Source organism: Convolutriloba macropyga, chromosome 13 (assembly GCF_964194025.1).
Source record: "Convolutriloba macropyga chromosome 13, txConMacr16.3, whole genome shotgun sequence".
NCBI lineage: Eukaryota > Metazoa > Xenacoelomorpha > Acoela > Convolutidae > Convolutriloba > Convolutriloba macropyga.
Genome location: NC_134480.1, coordinates 37,728,986 through 37,742,873, shown reverse-complemented (window position 1 = coordinate 37,742,873; position 13,888 = coordinate 37,728,986). Strand labels below are relative to the sequence as shown.

The 13,888-nt window shown below is 34.1% G+C and overlaps 1 protein-coding gene across 1 annotated transcript; it reads left to right on the top strand.

Annotated features, from left to right (window-relative positions):
* Positions 1-5,848: 5,848 nt before the first annotated feature.
* LOC142351850 (uncharacterized) lies at positions 5,849-13,536 on the top strand. Its single transcript, XM_075404078.1, has 2 exons — positions 5,849-6,070; positions 13,280-13,536. Exons 1-2 carry the CDS (start codon positions 5,887-5,889, stop codon positions 13,441-13,443), a joined length of 348 nt encoding a protein of 115 aa, XP_075260193.1. The 5' UTR covers positions 5,849-5,886; the 3' UTR covers positions 13,444-13,536.
* Positions 13,537-13,888: the final 352 nt, after the last annotated feature.

Below are 13,888 nucleotides of genomic sequence, written 5' to 3'. Positions count from 1 at the left end.
AGTAAATCCAAGCAGAGCAAGAAAGTTCACAAACATTACAAAACCAGTGTTGAAGCCATTTTATTTATAAGATACAAACTAAGAGAAATGACAACAAAAAGAACCACAAACAATGAAACGTATCTAAGTCTCACAGTTTTGTCAAAACGTTTAACCAACAGAGGAAATGATGTTTGGTTCAACAAAAAGTTAACACGAGATCTCTCAATAGTGAGACCAATTACGAAAATGATACAAAATTATGAAATACGAAAAAATGAATACTTTTAAACTTTTTTAAAAAAATTATTTGAAAGGCAATAGAACCATGAGCTATCTGGCAATATCAGTTGTTAAATTCAATTATATATCAATAGTTGGCCATTGAGACCTCTGCGTATTTTTCACGTTTTTTTGGGTCGTGTTTTTTATGACTGGTTTCCTTGTTTCCAGGCTCTGAGTGATGTTCATTTGTTTGCATAGTTCTTTCGAACTAGTTCAAAATTCAATTAACACTGAAAGCATCAAAAATGTGCGTTTTGCAAACTACCTTTATTACTATATTTTTTCAAATATTTTTGGTGCATATTCTTTTTTAAAAAAAACAAAGACATCAATTTCACTATTGCGCTTTTTTGAAACCTGGAACGCATTTTCAAATGACTCCGTAGGACTGGTTCTGGATAAAATTGATAGAAAGGATACTTCTGAAAATTTTCTCCACCTTGAATGCTTTTAATTGCTGCGATAGAAAGCGATTATTGGCCGTCTCTGAATTGGATTGTATTGGTGCTCTGTCTTTTTTTTGTAAGATGTTTTCACACCTTTCTTCATGACTGAAGTCTCAAACCGGGAGAAACAGGTAAAGCTCAGCGGGCTCAAGTTTCATTAGAGACCCTTAGCCGTGTTTAGTAGTCCCTCGTGTGTATATAGCGGAGAAGCTACTGGGAGCACCGTAATTCAAGGTTGAAAGGTCATTTTTAGGAGTTTTTGAGCCCAAAATGGTGCAATTTTTATCGTTTTTTCAAACTTCTTCGAATTTTGTTTTGGACCAGTATAAAATTGAGGTTTGTAAGAGTTGATAAAGGTCTTTTGCAGGACGGTAATTACTTTTTATGACCATTTTAAGAACTATAGGTTTTGATACTCCAAACTTAAACAGCCAAATTTATAATATTTTCCAGTTTTTTGAAAAGTTCTGACATTTCAGAGCCCTAGGTGTCAAGGAACCTCCTCTAGTGTTTAATGATAGGTTACGACTTAGTTTCTAGGGGGTAATGAAATGGTTTTCAACTTTTCAACATCACGAGTTTTAGCGGTTTTTTTAATTAAATTTTTAAATTTTTTTGAAAATATTTGTAATTTCTTAAGCTTCTCAAGCCTCAAAGACTTGCAAGACCGTAACTACTTTTTTTGGACCATTTTAAGAACTATATGTTTTGGTACTCCAAACTTAAGCAGCCAAATTTATAATAATGTTTACAGTTTGTTGAAAAGTTTTGACATTTCTCGAGTCTTTCAGCCCTAGGTGTCAAGGAACCTCCTCTAGTGTTTGATGAAAGGTTACGATTTAGTTTCTAGGGGGTAATGAAATGGATTTCAACTTTTCAACATCACGAATATAAGCAGTTTTTTAAATTAAACTTTCAATTTCTTTTGAAAATGTAATTTTTTAAGTTTCTCAAGCTTCAAAGACTTGCAATATGGTAATTACTTTTTATGACCATTTTAAGAACTATATGTTTTGGTACTCCAAACTTAAACGGGCAAATTTATAATAATTTAAACAGTTTTTTTGAAAAGTTTTGCCATTTCTTGAGTCGTTCAGCCCTAGGTGTCAAGGAACCTCCTCTCGTGTTTAATGATAGGTTACGACTTAGTTTCTAGGGGTAATGAAGCGGTTTTCAACTTTTCAACATCACAAATTTTAGCAGTTTTTTAATTAAACTTTCAATTGTGTTTTTGAAAATGTTTGTAATTTTTTAAGTTTCTCAAGCCTCAAAGACTTGCAGGACGGTAATTACTTTTTATGACCATTTTAAGAACTATATGTTTTGGTACTCCAAACTTAAACTGGCAAATTTATAATAATTTTTACAGATTTTTGGAAAGTTTTGCAATTTCTTGAGTCTTTCAGCCCTAGGTGTCAAGGAACCTCCTCTAGTGTTTAATGATAGGTTACGACTTAGTTTCTAGGGGTAATGAAGTGGTTTTCCACTTTTCAACATCACAAATTTTAGCCGTTTTTTAATAACACTTTCAATTGTTTTTTTGAAAATGTTTGTAATTTTTTAAGTTTCTCAAGCCTCAAAGACTTGTAAGAAGGTAATTACTTTTTATGACCATTTTAAGAACTATATGTTTTGGTACTCCAAACTTAAACAGGCAAATTTATAATAATTACAGTTTTTTGGAAAGTTTTGCCATTTCTTGAGTCTTTCAGCCCTAGGTGTCAAGGAACCTCATCTAGTGTTTAGTGATAGATTACGACTTAGTTTCTAGGGGTAATGAAATGGTTTTCAACCTTTCAACATCACGAATTTTAGCAGTTTTATAATGAAACGTTCCATTTTTAAAATGTTTGTATTTTTAAGTTTCAAGCCTCAAGGGCCACGGAACCTCCTCTAGGGTTCGATAAAATGCTACAAAATTTTTCTATTGGGCATGGAATGGTTTTCAACATTTTAATATTACAAATTTTAGCAAGTTTTTTCAAGTTTGAAAATTGTCATTTTCAGGTTTCTCTTGTCTCACGGGCCAAGGAACCGCCTCTAGGATTTAATAATAGTTTACTGCTTAATTTTTGGTGGTAATGGAATGTTTTTCAAGATGATTTTAATTTCACGAATTTTAGCAATATTTAAAAAAATGCATTTTTTAGTTTCTGTAAAGTTAGTATAGTTCTAGTATTTTTCTAATGGCAATAAAGTCGTTTTCAACTTTGTATTGTTACGATCATTAATAGTTTTTTAATAAAACGTTCAATTTTTTCAAGTTTTTATGAAAATGAAAATTTTGAATTTTTCTGGCACCAGGGGCGAGGAACCTCCTCCAGGGTTTGATTAGAAGTTACTGCATCTTGGCTTCAGGTATCGGAATGGTTATTGATATTTTAATAACACGAGTTTCAGCAATTTTTTGATAACATTTAAAGTTCAATTTTTCTGAGATTTATCATGTTCCAAGTTTATGGATCTTTATGAGCCACTGAAGCTTTTTAAAGTTTTAAATATGTGTGTACTGGATAGTCTCTTGGGACAATGAAATGGTTCTGAAGACTTTAATATTTAAAATTTTAGCAAGATTTCGTTAAAATTTGCAATTGTTTTTTAAATTTTTTGGAATTTTTTTGTCATTTTCTGAGTTTAACGATCTTTACTGGCAGACGCAACTTTTTCAAGTCTTGCAGTTGGATTCCATGACAGCTCTTGAGATGAAAAAGTTTTTTGGCGAAGTTTTGAAATTTTCTCTAAATTATGCAGTTTTCAGGTTTTTGAAGAATTTGTCATATTTCTCGAGTCTATCTACTTTTAGTGGCAAATAAATCGTTTTCAAGGTGTGTGCGTGAGCTAATGAGTATATTGAATTGTATCATATTTGGCCTTCAGGGTAAGAGCTTCAAGAGTTTATTTTGTTCAGAGCAACAATTATTTTGTTCAGTTTGTTAGATTATTTTAGTGTCTCAACTTTTGAGATTGTGTTTTTGGCTGGGTTTGTTCAAATGATCTGCTAAAAAGGTACATCATATCTCAGTTTTTCATTCAGTTCTTTGCACTATGTTCCAAGACTTGTCCTATGTTTTTTAAATTCCCTTTTCCTTGTGATCACGTTTTTCGTAAGTCACAATGCAGTAAATACGGTCAATGTCAAAAGAGCATAATGAAAAGAAATATGATAAACCGATAAAGCCCGGTCATAAAGTCATAGTGTATCAGGTTATCAAAGTTCATTAGAGTGCTTGCTAGCTTCAATTGGTATTATGCTTATTAGCTATCAGATTAGAAGCTGAATTAAGTATAGTTTTTGTACCTAACAGAAACTGCGCACCGATTTAGAACACTTTTTGAAACTTAGAAAAAAATCTGTCAATTCTATCCTCTTTTTCTGTTTCAATCCCAATGTGCGTCAACAGTGGCTATTTCGGGCAATCTGCGGCTATGTTTTAAATTTCGTCTTCAAAATTTTTGTTACGGCCGCATAACGTTCTGATCACTTCGCAGCAATTTCATTCAGTCATGCAATTTTTACTAAATTACGTGCGCGACGTCATTTCAATCTTATTGTTAATTTTAATTTTTAATTTTGGTTTGTGTTTTCATTGTAATGTTTTGTCTTTTGTGCTTGTGATCTCATTGTGTTAGTAGAAATTTGAGAATATTTTGCACAAAAAGGATGGCCTCGTTTTGATCCGACGTGGTTGTTCGCGCTTGTAAAAGAAGCGAATCAAAAAAATTAAGTTTTTTGAAGTTAACCTCGTTTTCATTTTCTAAATTGATTTCTCAACTGGCCTACAACTTTATCATTTGCCATAGAGAACTGAGTGTGGGTTCTTAATTTTTTTGCCTTTATAAACCAATTGTCATTTTAGCGAATCATTGCTTTGTTTTTTCCAGCCTATTCAGGATCACAAATATTGGTTATTCTACAGCCAACTTCATTGAATTATTCAGGGTACTGACATTCAATAGTTCAATATGATGCACCTTTGAGCTATGCAAATTCAAAAATGTTTTATTGCATTCTGCACGAAATTTTGTACCGGTTAATTTATTCAAAAGTTGATTCATTTGACTCTTTGAAGATAGGGTGTTTTCAATAATACCTGTGTTTTTTGATAGCTAGATTTGAGGAAAAATAATTGTTTTGGTGATCTTTTCTGCGTTCAAAGCTTCAATTCTTCAAATGGTCTATATAAAATCTTTGGCTATGATTATTTGCTATTCCAATGTTGAATTCTCCAAAGTAAATTGAACCATTTGAAATTTCGTAATATGAGTACCTGTTTGTTTATCTAGATTTTTCACGGTCTTCTGTCTATTTTTGAAAGTCACCTTTGTATTCCTTGCGCCTAAATTTTTTAAGTTCTCAATTCCATAAGTTTAATTTCGCGTCAATTTGTTCGGTTCTCTGTTTAAGTAATTTGTTCACCCTATGACTTTCTGAAAGGGATTCGTTTCTTTCAATAAATAGTTTTTCATCAATCTTGGGTAATTTCACTTTTTTAATACTTAATCTCATAAGTTAAATTCAAAACTCTCTTGGTTTCAAAACAAGCATTTTTAGACGCTAATTAATCGAATATCATTAAGTTTGTAGCTCAAAAGAAAGCGCTTTGAAAGAAATTGTTTCGTAGGTTTACTTTTCTTGAATTACTCGTAAATTGTTTTTATAGGTCAAACATGGCGTTTCTCAGATGCATTTTTTATTCAATTCTAAGTTTATTTAGAAAACGACTCTGTTCGAAGGTGTTCAACCTTTTATAAATCTAGGAGGTCTTTGAATTTAATCTGAAAGGTATACGATGAGTACATCGACTGTTTTGAGATTTTTTTTTGAAAAACCTATTTTTCCGAATAACCTGAAACTTTTAGACCGGCTGCTGACGAATAATGTTACCTCTAGGCTGACAAGAGTCCTCTTTCGGGAGGTCATATGATTCTTACCCTACTATAAGAAACGTGTTTTTTGCCTATTCATTAGAATTTTTCCTTGGTTCATTTCCTCTGCTAAAAGTCATCTAATCTATAAATGACCTCTGATTGTAATATGTGCAGACATTGTCTGATGATTATCAGAGGTCGCTTTGGTTTCGGACCTCAGCGTCGGTGAGAAGTCGACCAAACAGAATGTTCACTTTCGAAAAGTTCGGTTGCGTAATCTGTTGACAGGGTGTTTCAGATTTGTATAATGATATTCAGTGAGTCATCATTAGCAACTGCGTATCGCAAATTGGTGAATAAAGACCTCTTGCAAGACAGACAGTTTAAGTCGGTGGCTGAGGCAGGTGCAGAGACAGTAGTACTATCCGGAATCTATCTCTATGGGCATGCTAGGACTATACCATCTGGGCTACGCTTGATGATGAGAACAGGTAGGGACATGCATAATATATAGTATGATCAGCTCATGCGAGTTATTGTTTGTTTTCTTATGGCTTTGATGGTATCTACTAGGTTAGTAATAACTCGGTTAGTTTTCTCTATCTTCAATTGTGACACTTCTTGATTTTGACATTTTTGCTGTGACGCAGAATATGGCTTTTGGCTTTTTAGCGTATTGTATACGGCTTGTATAACTTTTATACAGGTTTCTCATATCTGTTTTTGTGAATACCGTCCTTAAGCTTTCTATGACCACTGCTTTCTAACGTGCTCCTGAGTTTTTAATTCAGTTCGAATTTTTGGCTGTCCAGTGCTTTCATGTCGTTTCCTTCTTGATTTATGCGCAAGATCATTTCCCTGTTCAAACGGAATGTTTTTTCTTACAGTTCCTTAAAACATATGGTATTTAACGTTTTCGAAAATTCAACGTGCAATTTTTGTCAATTTAATTGTTTGCGCCAAAGCGTAGGCGATTGCGTGTCCGAAAAAAAAATTAAAAAATTCTTGATCTTTTCCTCCGAATAACTCAAAAAAGTTTATCATTGGAAATTTGAACAAAGGCCTCATCTGTCAAGAAAACGTTCTGTCAGAATTTAATGCTTCTTGAGCATCTTTCGGAACCAATCGGACTAAAAACACGGATCGCTAACTAATTTTTGTTTAGATTGTTTTCGATTTAGTCGTCCGATTGAATTGTTGCAATAGAAACTAGTATTGATGGGATAACGTGTGTGTCCGTGCTGTGAGCTGAATCATGATTGATAAATTAAGATTTTTTAATTTTCTCCCTGAAAATTTTACCACTCGAAGCGTAACGTGTGTATTATTTAAAGTAGATCTTCCTATCTCTTATGAGAATATGAATATGTTGTCTGCTCATTGCTGAAAGAGCATTAGTTTGTTAACATAGGCTAATGGAAACAAATTTTGAAACTATCGAATCATGGGAATGAGCAACTTATTTTTGAAAAAATAGTCACACATGGGAACTTGGGAAGCGCCACATATGGCGGTCTGTAACGTCATAAAGCACGTTTTGTATGATAGTTGATATATTTCCCCCTTTTTACTATTGTCGTTTTATTAATAGCCGCCTCAGCTTCTCAGCCGGCTATTATAGTGCTCCCGTTTTTTTACGATGCAAAGAATTTGCATTAAATTGGGGCGCTGTGTTTAAGATGTTTTCACACATTTTTCAATGACTTTGATCTTTCAAAACGGGATAGACAGATAAAGCCCAGCAGGCATTAAGTTTCATTAGAGGCCAAAAGTGGGTTTTAGTAGCCCTTCAAGTGCTTAGAGTGGTGAAGCTGCTGAGATGGCCTAAATTTAAGGTTAAAAGGTCATTTTTAGGAGTTTTTGGACTCAAACAGGTGCAATTTTTTGCCATTTTTGAGTTTTTTTGGTTTAATTCTTAGGTTGAAGTTTTTTTATAGTTAATGGAAGTTTTTTCAAGACAAAATTACTTGTTATGGCCTTTTTATGAGCTATATGTTTTGGTACTACAAACACAGACACTCAAAATGAAACTAATTTTTGCATTTTATTCTTGTTTTTGAAAATTTTTGTCATTTTTTGAGTTTTTCCAGTCTCAGGTGCCAGAGAGTCTCCTTTCATCTTTGATAAAAGTGCACTGCGTTGTCTCTAAAAACAATGGAACGGTTTTCAACATTTTAATGTCTCGAATTTTAGCATTTTTCTCCTAAATTTTTCCAAAATTGTTGTCAATTGTTGATTTTTGTCCGTTCTCAATCCAGGAAACTTATTTCACGGTCTGATAAAAAGTTACTGAATGGCTGTTAGTGTCAATGGAATTGTTTCAAACAGTTCAAATTTTTGAAACTTTTTGACAAAATTTGCGTTTTCAAGGTTTTTGAAGACATTTTTCTGTTGTTCAGTTTTTCTTGGCTCAGTAACAAGGTAATCTCCTCCAGGGTTTGATATTGTGTTATTAAAGAGTTGCTAGGGGCGATGGAATTGTTTTCAACATTTTAATAGAGCGAAGTTCTATTTTTTGATAAATTGTCTTTTACCTAGTTTATCGGTCTGTGAGCCAATGAATTTTTTAAGGCTTGAAATTGTGTTCCTGGATATCATGTAGAGACACAGAAATGGTTCTGAGGACAGTAATACCACGATTTTCTGCAACATTTCATTAAAATTTGCAATTGATTTCAATTTTTTTTTGAATTTTTTGAGTTAACCGAACTTCAAGGGCCAATGTTTTTTTCAGATCTTTCAGATATAATACTGGACCGATTTGGGAGTCAAAATTTCGTTTTTAACGTATTTTTGAAATAGGTGTATTTAAAGGGATCAGATTTTTTTTCGGCGTAGAGGCTTCAAGAATTTTACCAATGAGTATATTTTTGTTTAGTTTGGTTTTTTTAGTTCAACTCTGAGATGATTGTTTGTGTTTTGGATAGCATTGTTAAATTGATCTGCTGCTTTTCTAAGGTTTCCAATCAATTCTCAGGATTGTGTTTCAGGACCTGTCCTGCTGTGTTTTTTTACTTCGTCGAACTAATTTTTTTCGCTTTACCTTTGTTCACAGCCTGTTAAATATTTTGCGTGAAGTCTTTTCACTTCTCTAGGCTAGTTTCACTCGCTCATTCTGCTGCAAGTAATTTTAAACAGCAGTTGCGCATCAAGCAATTCAAAATGAACAGTGTCAGTATCAATGAACGAAATCAGAAATAAGTCCAGTTTTAGATGCCCGTTACTCGAACTTTTTTCTTATTTCTTATAAGTCTTAGTTACCATCTCTAATGCTTATTGGTATGGATACTAGCTCCCGTATTGTCTCTCTATGAAGCAGGAGTATGTTCAACTACAGCATGACATCAAAACAGTTTGAACTTTTAAATTGTTTTTTACACAAATCATTGTTAAATATTTTATCTTCTCTCAATGCTAATCGTGGTTATGGGAACCAGCGGCGGCTATTTTTCGGCAATGTGTTGGGTATGTTTGAACACTGTATTTCCAACACCATTTGTAGACTTGATTTTGCTGACTTATTCAGATGCGAAAGTGTTTATTCTTTTAAATCCTGTAAATTTTTTCAAGCATATTTGCTATAAAAACCACTTAACTTTTGTATTTGTTTTACTCATAATAGAGAAATTTCTGATAGTGCTAACCGGTGTTTATATTTGCATTGTACATTTTTCAATGTTATTTGACCTGCACGTGCCCGAAGTGTTAATCTCGATGTTTTCGTTGTATGATTACGCCCGTGACCCAAGTGTTAATCTCGATGTTTCCGTTTATGATAGCTCAATTGTTAATACGGCCCCGATTTTTACAAATAGTCAGCTAAAAGACAGACAAAGTTGTCAATGTAAATGTCAGCAGTAAGACAATTCAGGCTCAAATTGAACTCTTTACCTAGAGTTCTTATATTGTCGCGGCCATCTTCCGATGTAAATCTCTAACCGCTCACGCCCTGCATAACAAATCTTTAAAGCTTTGGCAGAATATATTGTAGAACAAAATTTATGTCATTTAGTAGTTAATTAATTAGGCGAGAAAGATTACTGCAAGAATTTAACCATCTCAATTAATCACAAAGTCATATTACAAGGTGACAGGAGTGTAGACAGCTTGTTAAATTGTTTTCACTGCCAGAAGTGGTCTACTTTATTTTCAGTTTTATCAATTCCAGAGTTTTTCTAATCACTATTTTAAAGCTTATATTCATCAGACGAAGTTAGATAGTTGTATAATTTTGGATTTACACTCTTTTCTTACGGAAGTGCTCAAATCAAAAGTACATCTGTGGAAGCATACTACGTGTTCTTTGAAGAGAATTTTTTTGTCATCGTTAGATTTACAGACCGTTACAAATATCGAGTTATCGCGATAATATTCTTCGACGGCAAACACAATTTTAATTTAGTAGTTAAAGAAATAAAGAGAGATGCATAGCTGCACTGAAATTCGAGATAGTTTTTGAAAATGAAGATTGTAATTAAAGTTAGTAGTTTGTAGTTCATTCTGTTATAATATGTTAGGGGGATTACGGCCTTGAATTTAGTATAGCATTTCTTAGGATTTTTTTTTTCGCATTTCCACTACTGTCGTCTGACTTTTTATGACAAGAACATCTATCATGTTCTCGTTTTGATTGTCGATTGTGAATGGTACAGATTATGAACTTTGAAGAGGAAAAGGAAAAGCGCTTCAGTGACAGAATTACTACACATAAGGGGCACACAGAGATACTGGTAATCAAATAAATTGAAGATTGTGTTGAAACTTAATCCGTAAAAATAATATTTTGATGCTAATTTGAAATGCCCTTGCCTGATTAATATAACACGAAGTAGCTAAGAACTGTCGCTACTGGAAACATTTTGATGAATAGACAGAATGCAGTTATTTTCAGTTCGCTAGCCCCCAAACAATGGAAATCATCATCTGAACAGTTATCAGTGCTGTTTTTTCCTACAAAACAAAGCCAATTGAGTTTTTAATACAAGATTCTAATGACAAACGTGCCTGAGTTAAGTGCCCTAAAAACCAGGAGACAAAAAGCCCATGAATTTAATGAACTTCTGATCTTTGGCTCTGAATTTTACTTGGATGATTTCAAAGCTCCTTTCATTGTAATTTCAGAATAATGGTTTCCTAGAATAATAACTTAGAGTTGCAAAAAATAGTGATTTAATTAGGTGCCCTTGATAACATTCGGTTGACCTGACATTGACTTGGATGATTTCAAAACCCTTTGATTGTAGTTTCAGAATAAGAGAACTCTAGATTTAATTAAGTGCACTCGACCCTTCCATATCGTTCTTTTTAAATTTTGCCAGTGAATTTTCGAGATTTATAAGTGACTGAGATGGCCGCTAACGGGCAAAGAACGTTAGAACCCTATAGCGGAGTCGAAAATCAAAGTTTCCGCTAGTTTGTGCTTCTTTTCGAGGATTCATCGTCGTACCATTATTCCCTGGTAATAATCTAATTTTCTCTAACTTCACCTTCGTGGCGCCCCGCTGCGGAGCTTCAAAACGTTGCCGGAAGAATGTTCTTTGATATCCAGTAAACTTTCTCAACTATTTATGCTATAAAACCACTTTTTTATCTTTCTTTATTTGATTTCCTCATAATAATTACATTGTAGGCTTTGCTATATTCAGTACATTTGAACAGCACGCGCCTGAAGAGTTTATCTTGATGTTTTTGTTTTCTGATTAGTCAAATTTAAATACGACCCTCGAGTCTTGAAAACTAGCAAGTTGAAAGACAACCAAAAATGTCAAACTAAAGATCAGCAGTCAAAAGATTCAATCTCAAATTGAACTCTCTTCAACTCGGGTTCTTATAAAAGATGTCGGGCCTGTTTCTAAGTAAATTCCTCGCCGCGCAGGCTCTGTTGAACAAATCCTTGAAAGAATAGATTACAGAACAAAATATTTTTCGTTTAGTAGTTAATTAATTCAGCGAGAAACATTATTCAACAATTTAGAATATTAAGTATTTAGTCACAAAGTCATATTACACGGTCTCATTGCTTGAATGAATCGCATCGATTGCGTGATTTTATGAGTATCAGTTTTATATATAATTTTTTGGGATTGACTTTTGCCTACTTTACCTGACACTTGTATGCCTCCTTATCAGAGCCCTTTAAATTTGTTTAAAAGGAGCAGTATTTTCGAGGCGAAAAAATTGAGGCCTACTTTAGCCCCTTTTTATGTTTTGTTCCTACTCCATTATTATTCAATCTTGATTCTGGCAAGGAGACCCGTTCAGGTCGCCTCTTTTGTTAGCCCTCTGCACCTTGTAAGGCAAATTGGGAGCTGCAATTTGATAGTAAACCTTTGCAGCTTGCTACCTAAAAAGTTGCAAAAATTTGCTATTGAATTTGCTATATAATCCAACCAATATAGATGATCCACGGTGTGCTTTCGGTATTTTTTGGTTACTGTCCGATTAACTCAAGGTTAGTGTACTCTACTCAACCTCTGATGTAACAGCCTGTAGCCTGGTAATCGCTTCTGGCGTGAACTTTTTGACTTTTGAGAAGCTTTGCCGCTTAGGTAATCCCTGCATGAAGCTGAACGCAAAAGTTTTGTTCCTGCAAAACCGAGTTATTAGTTAACAGTGTTTATCGTGCCGTTTCATGTGATGGCCCCGGCTACATAGTTTTCCGCCAGATTTTGTTCTAACTGCTCTTTTTAGACCAGAAAAATTGAGCAACAAGTTAAAAAATGGCAATATTGGCACCAAATTGGTATTCAAATGGTGGTTCCAGTAGTTTCTGGTGGTTCCCAGTCAGCACTTTTTTTACTGTTTTGAAGCGGTTAGCGCGAATGAGCGCTATGCCTGAAAGCAACAATGAAACTCACGAGAGACGCTAGCTGTCTCTTTCTTTAAATCACATATGAATTGTTCGTATTAAAAAAATTGTTTTCTTGATGGAGTGGGAAGAACTCGGACCTATGAGAAGAATACAGTGTTGATTTTTTTTCTGTCAGTTTTTCAATTAATCGCTGTTACCTGATGTAGTTGGTTGGAGAGCAGATATGTTAACACGTAACCTGTGCATTAGCTACACCTAACGTGCCATAAGACAACCTTCCGAGGCAACCAGATCAATTATTTAATTTGGATCTATGAATGAGCTCTGTATCAAAAACAACTTTTTATAACTGATTAAATTATTTAGAAATAACTTCTTAAATAACTAAGTGTCTTATTTCATCATTCATCTAGCAAAAGCCGGATAAGATCATCGTTCTTATCTGACTATGTTCTGATGTCAGTTATTCTTTCTGTATACTGGTGCAAAGGAAAATCTATTTTTTAATGCAGTACTTAATATGCAATATGAGCACTGTGCAATTCAGACGTAACTCTGTAGCTCAGGCGATCAAGGTTGCACATCAACACGAAAAGCAAACGCGGAGATCTTTGATCTGGATATTTTTGAGGTGACTCGAGATAATTAATTGCTCTCGAACGAAGTTCCTAGCAATTACTGTAAACGTGTTGGTCTTTTTTCTGCACATTTTTCGCATTTGCGCTTTTCTTCTAGAACATTCTTTGACTTCTCAAGTGACTTTTTCACGCACTTCTTGATTTTTGCACCCATTAAGAAAAATTTACCTAGGCTACAGCCCCTGAATTAAATTGACTCGACTGTCGTTCGAGAGCAATTCTTCCATCGTTAGTCTTATGTTTTATTTCAGGTGTGTTCTCAGCTGTGGTCTTCTCAGCATCTTATCTGATCAACTACCATCTGATATTCAAACCGCCGTCGTCCATTTATTCGCAGAAAGAGCTCAATCCACTCGATAAATACGAAGATTTGTCACACTTAGGATACAGAGATCCAAAGCAGTTATTACAGTGACGTCAAATGTGATCGAAAACTGCCCAGCACAACTGATATATAGACATTCTAGTTTTGACCTACAATATTATAATTAACGATTTTATGAGCAAATTTTTTCAGGTCGTAGCTAGATTCTACTGGAGAATCTATTGGATAGATTCCGATCTTTTGTAAAGAATTTACGAGAATTGAACCATTTTACGTAATGCAGTATACTAGAAATGATAACTCCACCCCAATTACCACTGCTGCAATAAAACCATGTGCAATTGACTATTTTGCACCTTTTTGTAGTGGTGTGAATGAATTGTTTAGTGAGTCTCGGCTCACATAAGACTATCTAAACAATTGTCACTGCAGAAACGAGCATTAGTTTGTGACACTCATGGTTATGAAAACAAAAACTTTGCTCACGGGATGAACTCATTGGAAAAGGTGCTGCTCGGAAGAATAACGCAACTTT